Source organism: Haliaeetus leucocephalus, unplaced genomic scaffold (genome assembly GCF_000737465.1).
Source record: "Haliaeetus leucocephalus isolate CR32 unplaced genomic scaffold, Haliaeetus_leucocephalus-4.0 Scaffold687, whole genome shotgun sequence".
NCBI classification, from domain to species: Eukaryota; Metazoa; Chordata; class Aves; order Accipitriformes; family Accipitridae; genus Haliaeetus; species Haliaeetus leucocephalus.
Genome location: NW_010973123.1, coordinates 3,975,201 through 3,981,759, shown reverse-complemented (window position 1 = coordinate 3,981,759; position 6,559 = coordinate 3,975,201). Strand labels below are relative to the sequence as shown.

Genomic DNA, 6,559 nt, shown 5'->3' with positions numbered 1-6,559 from the left:
GGGCTATCCTGTCCCCCCTGCCCCCCCCCCCCCCCCGACAAAGCATTGCCAAAACGAGAAGGTGATGTGCTGCCTGCTGCCCTCCCAATCAATGACCCTTCCTACAATGCTGATTTTTCCCCACCCCAGTCCAGCAGAATCTATACTTCTAAATGTGTTTCCAACCAGCTGCCCAGCTTGGTATTGATTTTAATTACAAGGCTGCGAGCAGAGCCGGGGAGCCACTCTCAGGTGGGGCTGGTGGGGCTGGAAGACCACGCTCCAGTGCCTTTTCTTGACAAGGCAACTTTCAGCATCACTCCCTCCCCCTGCCTGCCTGCACCGGGCAGATGCAGACGATGCCCTGTTACACCGCTGTCCGCTGACACGACAAAATGTTCCTGCTTTTCTGGGGTTTTAAGGGGAGAAAGGTGGGAAACAGGTGCCTGAATGTAGATGTCTTGTGCTATTTGCAATCCCAGGGCATCTGCACGCTGCCAGCAGCTACAACCACAGGCAGATCTAGTTGGAGACCGGGCAGGGCACCAAAAATGGTTACATCCCTACAGAGGCAACCACGTTTTGGGCCACCGTACGAGGGGGCTGTATTAAACATCTCGCTTGGCTTGGCTGGGGAACAGCACATCACGGCTCTGGATGCCCACAGGAGCAACGTGTCCCAGGTTTGCATCTCCACCTCGACGGAGTTGTCCCCAAGCAGGACGCTTTCCCCATCCTGCTCTGCCAGTGTGCCTGCTGGATGGAAGAGGTCTCACCTTCACCGTGAGGATGAATCCAGCGCTATAGAAGGGGTTTTCCCGGTCCAGCGGCCCATTCAGGGTTAAGGCTCCACTAATGTAGTCCAGCGCAAAGATGCTGTTGGTGTTACCTGAGAAAAATAACAGGCAGCATGAACACAAGCAGCTGGTACCGCCGATGCCAAATGGTGCTTGGGGTAACGTAGAGGAAAGTGGGAGGACACGAGCCTCTTCCCCCTCCATGCTCGACTGGACCTGGTGTTCGAAAGACAGGTTTTACAGAGCAGAACCTGCTGCCAGGCCAGGAGCTCCAAGCTGGGCACAGGCTGCAGTGGGCTCTGTGAACCCCACGCATTATCTCAATGTGCTTTAAAATGTAATGGCTGTAATGATCCTCTCCTCCTCTCACCTGCCCCAGCTCAGGGCTTACAATGGTGCTTTCCTTCCAACAGCCGGTAAAGTCGCGAATGCTGCAGGCAGCTGAAGAATTTCAAAGGGTTTTGGTTGTTAAAATATGCAACAGCACTGCTGAAACCCGGGCCGAATCCAGGTGCTCCCCTCTGAACAACCACCTGCATTCGCAGGGCACTGTGTCCCTGAGGTGGACATGGCCTCTCTCTTAAAATATAAGAGTTAAGGGACATCAGTCCAGGTTAATCAGAGGAAGGTGCAGACGGACCAAGCTCACAAGTAATCCTTCACGTAACAAGCAGTAGCTTAACTGTGGGGACTCTTGCCAGAGGATGCTGAGGATGACAAAAGTCCACACGTATTCAAGGAGAGACTGGGGAGGTTAATGAAAGAAGAAAAATCTATCAAATAACAGAGAAGCCACATGCAGCTCAGGAATTTTCTTAGCTGGACATATTTGGTGCCAGGGAAAATATTAGGGTAAGTACTATAGGCTCTTGCCCAGCTTTTATGCTCTTGCCAGATATCTTGACCCCATGCAGCTGCTTTGTTTTCCTCTACTTGAGCCAAATTTGGCCTCTGTGCTGGTTCTTATGTGCAAGCAACCAGACAAGGCGCCACGGAAGGCTCTGCTGCCTCCGCCAAGCATCCTATCCTCAGCTTGACTCCTCCTCTGGAATTAGACACCCAAAGAGGATTAAGACAACGCTTGAGTCTCATGGCCAGCAGATACTAAAAAGGCAAATGTCCTGCACTGGGAATGCCCTTGCGACAGTCCCAGGTCCTCTCTCTATCAGCCAGACAAAAGAAAGCAGTTGGTATGTGGAACCTGGGATACCTGATGCCAGCCCGACACAATACCAGAGGAGGCTGCTGAATTAGTGATGACCAAAGAGGTTATACACAGGCATATGGCCACCCACACTACTCCCCTCATCATCTCACAATATGCAGAAACCTCTGATCCAGCCCCAAATGGGAGCGAGGAAACCCTGCAGGTACGCTATATTCGTCCCAGTCAAAAATAAAAAAACCCCCTGTCTTCTCAATATATCTCAGCGCGAATGAAACACACACAACATTTGTCATTTCCCTGGAAGGGAGCTGCAAGACAGATCTGCTGCCGCAGAAACTTGTTTCCCATCACTCAGCATCCACCCCGCTCCCTTCCCATCCCCAGTTTAACCACAGCTGCACCTTTTGTGGGATGGCCAAAGCCTCCAGGTCCGGCTCTCCCCTCCCTCCCAGCCCCAGGAGCCACCCTGGCCTTCACGAGCCACTGGCTGCCAGCATCTCCTCTCTCTCCCAGAGCCCTAAGTGCCATAACACCTTTCTCCCCCATTACCGAGCCTTTATATCTTCCTCTTGGACCGAATGCCTCCCATTTCTGTCTTTGGTCCTCTCTTCTCTCCATCCGAAATGGCCCATTGACTGCTAGCCAGCTTAATGAACTGATGCGCGGCTACTTAAAGTATTAGCAGCAGCCTTGCTTTTATTTAATCCAACTTTCCCTGCGATCCATGAAGATCTCTAGTCTCCTCCGTCGGATGATTCCCCTCTTTTCATCTTGACTTCCCACCTTTGCTCTGTAATTTACGGCTGACTTTTTAAGAGACTTCTTCTGATACCAGCTTTGAAGGACACTTCACCAGATGTATTGAATTGTGCTGCAAGGCATTTAAATGCTCCAGGATGCCATGTTGCCATGGTAAAGTTTATGCATCAGGGCAATCTTGGTACACTCCCCCTAATATAAAGTGTAATAAAATACCTTTTTAATCACAAAATACTGTTCTGCTGACAGGAATCTGTAAATGTGGAGACCAACGGATTTTAGTGGAAATAGGTCAATGGGGCAGGAATTTGACACAATGGACTAAACCCAGCACCGAGCTCCATGTCCTAAAAATGGTTATGTGTTTCACATTTGACCACAGTCGTTTTTTGAAGGATGGACGAATATATTAGGGACTCAAATACCCTCCCAGGCTGCATATCAGAGGCTTTTCTTTAGGCTCAGCCTCCCCAACACCTCTCAGATAGCAGATATGCATCTGATGCCCTCCGGGGCGCCTTTCTGCTAGCAGAGAATTGCCGGCTTTGCAAATTAGCCTCAGAAAGGAAAGAGGTGTCTCCAAACTCGTCCCTCAGAGGCCTTTCATAATTTCCTCTACAATGCCTCTCCAACCACCGCTTCATTATTCCTCTGACCAGTGATCCCCGCTGAAGTACTCACGCTGCCGAACAATGCGCATTCCCCCGAGACGCTTTCATTGCAAAAATCTCTCTAATCATCTTCGCATGTCTTCACTTTCCTCAGAGCAGGGGAAAAAAAAAAAGGGGGGGCAAACCAGCCAATTTTGTCTTTCCCTCCCCCCAGTCTCTCACTCTCCCCACCTCTGTATAATTTCTCCTCCCCGCCTGGTTCTCCCATTATTTCTCGGTCATCTTCCTGACCCAGGAAAAAGCCGAGCCTGAATTAAGCACAGCTTAATCTGCAGCTGCCGGTGCAGACGGGCACACCGACTGATGGCTTTCAACCCGTTTGTCCGCTCCACTGCTCTTCCAGCGCTTGCTCCGTCCTGCTCCCAGTTGCACCGGTTGCAAGCTCCCAGCTGGCCACCCGCAGCCGCCTGTGCCCGTGGTGTCCTCGGAGGCAGGTGGATGCCACGAGCGGAGCCAGCTTCTGCTCGCGCTGCCCCAAAACTCCGGCCAACGGCTTGCGTGGCCAGTGGCCAGCGCTGCCTGCCGGGCACATCGACAAAGCAAACAGCGGTTTGCTCATGGCTGGTTTTGAAGTGATACCGCAATGCACAGACACGTGATGGAGAACACAGAGGGGATGGAGAACCTTTGCAGGGATTTCAAACCCAGTTGAGATCCCCAGATAATCCTGTTTCTCGGAGGACGCGGAACGGCGCAGACTTTTCCGTCGCCAAGTTTGCGCTCTGCAAACTGTTTTAGTGACGCAGACAGGAACTATTGTGGCCACACTTGACAGTGAAGCCAAGTGACCTTCAAGAAGGTGCCCCTGCTGCCCCCCCTCCTTTGCGTCCCCCTCGCATTCTCTCTCACGAGCAGCACTCACGCCATGGCACGCACAACCTTCTGCTCCGCGCCAGGCAGGCAACGAAACGATCACTCCCTTGGCTCAGGAGTTACCAGCTGCTGGACGTGTCCCTGCTCGAGCCATCTACTGCCTAGCCTGAAGTCTGAACCACCAAAGCATGTCGAGATGGAGACCAAGGACTTCATTTCCATGCCTCTGGTTTGAGAAGGAAGCCCAAGACCATGCTCTGGTTTCTGTTAAACAGAGGCTTACACGTCCTCCACCTCCTTCCCCATCTGGACAAGGATGTGGCATGTTCACAGAGAGCCAGGCAATCCAGCTCCATTGCGCAGAGCAGGCGAAGCTAAGGAATAAATGGGTCTTTCATCAGCAAAGGAGGAGCTCTGCTTTCAAGTGCTGGGAAAGCAAAGATGGCTTTAAGAAAAGCAGGGCAGGGAGGAGAAAGTAAGCATAAGGCTGCCTAGGAGGTAGCATCCACCCCAGAGGGACATCCCATAGGAAGGCAGGCTCCGCTTCGACCTCATTGCTACCACTGGAAACCTATGGAGCTGGACACAACGCAAGGCGGGGGACAGCAGGAGAGACCGGGAGAGAGACCCAGGGTAGGAATCAGAGATGGGGCAGAACTTAAATGATGGGAAGGGAAAGGCTGAGCAGCAAAAGGGAGCACAGAGGGAAGGAAAGCAAAACTCACAATGTCTTTAAATACTCAAAAAGACAAAGGAAAGGTGAGAACAAAAAACAAACAAACAAAAAAAGAAAGAACTTTGGGACAGCAATATGAATGCATTTCTGGCAAACTCATTGCTCTCATGTGGCAAGGAACAGGCTTGCTCAGGACATATGAGCCCAGCCTCTTGTTATGACGTGGGTAAAAGGAGAAGGAAAACTTTCCCATCCCGCTGCCTATGTGGGGGTGCAGGGACAGCAGCAGCTCCTACACCCGCCACGGCCGGGCAGGGAACCGGGGAGGCAGGAACCAATGTGGCGCTGGGTTGGGAGCAACACGATGGATGGCAGTAGCCCATTCGCAGTGTTTTTCCAGGCTCATTGAGGAACGGATGGTGGCATAGGCATAATTTTGGAGAAACACTGCTATAATGAGGGGTTTTATAGATGAGGGCCATAATGTTTAATTGCCCTCAGCCAACGCTCTCACAGTTTAAAAAGGCCATTAAAAATACTGGCTCAAACCCAGGGAAGAAAAAAAGAAAAAGGAAAAAAGAAAAAGGAAAAAGGAAAAAAGAAAAAAGAAAAAGGAAAAAAGAAAAAAGAAAAAAAGAAAAAAGAAAAAAGAAAAAAGAGAAAGAAAAAAGAAGAAAAGAGAAAAGGAAAAAAAAAAGAGAAGAGAAAAAAAAAGAGACATTGCTGTCTCCTCCTTCTTCCCTACCCCTTTGGCCTTTGAGCATTGTTCAAAACCCTAGGAGAAAGAGATGCAGCTATTGCCCAGCTCTAGCGAAGAGCTACCTGTCAGCCAGAGGAAGCCGATTTCCCCGCGCAGAAGAATTTTCCCACCCCCCCTCTACACGAAGGGCCATTTGTATCAGGGAGCTGCAGCCTCAAAAAGCACAGGGCTTGCTGAGCCGCTGAACTTGGAGCGGATGACTTTCATGAGATGTGAAAGGGGAACCCATCACACACCTTGTGCCGGATAATTTATTAATCAAAATGTGCTCCGTCAGGACTCCTCGGCACTGAAATAGATGCTGTTGGATGTGGTTCATAGAGTCAGCAACAGACACAGTTATCATCGTATAAATAGTCCATCAGCTGCCGTGACCACCTCGCTGCTCTTCACCTTGAGTTTTTGCCCCCGTGCAATATGCAGGGAAGCACACCAGGGCAGATACTTTGCCCCATGCTTAAATTCAAAGGGAACAAGTTATTTCCAAAGGAAAAGGGGTTATTACAGCCTGAGCAATATTTCTTCATTCTGCGTGAAATCAAGATGCTCTAAAAACCGGTGCCCGTTTCTCCCGCTCTGGACTTTGGTTTGCTCTTCTTCCCAGAAGATGCAGCTCTCTCTGGGACAACCAATTCGAGCCCAAAGCTGCGTGCCGGCACTCCTCCGCACACGCCTGCTCTGCAAACAGGCATTTTTAGTATCTTCCCCAAAAGATTTAATTGCCCGTTCTAGCACAACTGGCAGAATTTCTGATCTTGCAGAGCCACAAAAGAAGCTTGGATTAAGTGCTCGCACGGTTCCCTTTTTTAGAACTGAACGCACAGTACGAGAAAATAAAGGGAAAGATTTATCACCCGAGGTGCAATCCCCCTCCCGAAGTCCCCGGGAGCTGCGGCCGGGTACCAGAGAGGAGAACGGATCCCGCAGAGTTTAAAG

General features: G+C 50.7%; 1 protein-coding gene across 1 annotated transcript in view; it reads right to left on the bottom strand.

Annotated features, from left to right (window-relative positions):
- The window catches only part of CDH23 (cadherin-related 23), a 205,391-nt gene that overhangs the window by 92,722 nt on the left and 106,110 nt on the right, over positions 1-6,559 (bottom strand). The window contains exon 10 of the mRNA XM_010580010.1: positions 756-868. Coding sequence (XP_010578312.1) covers positions 756-868 — 113 coding nt within the window. The remainder of the gene's footprint in view (positions 1-755; positions 869-6,559) is intronic.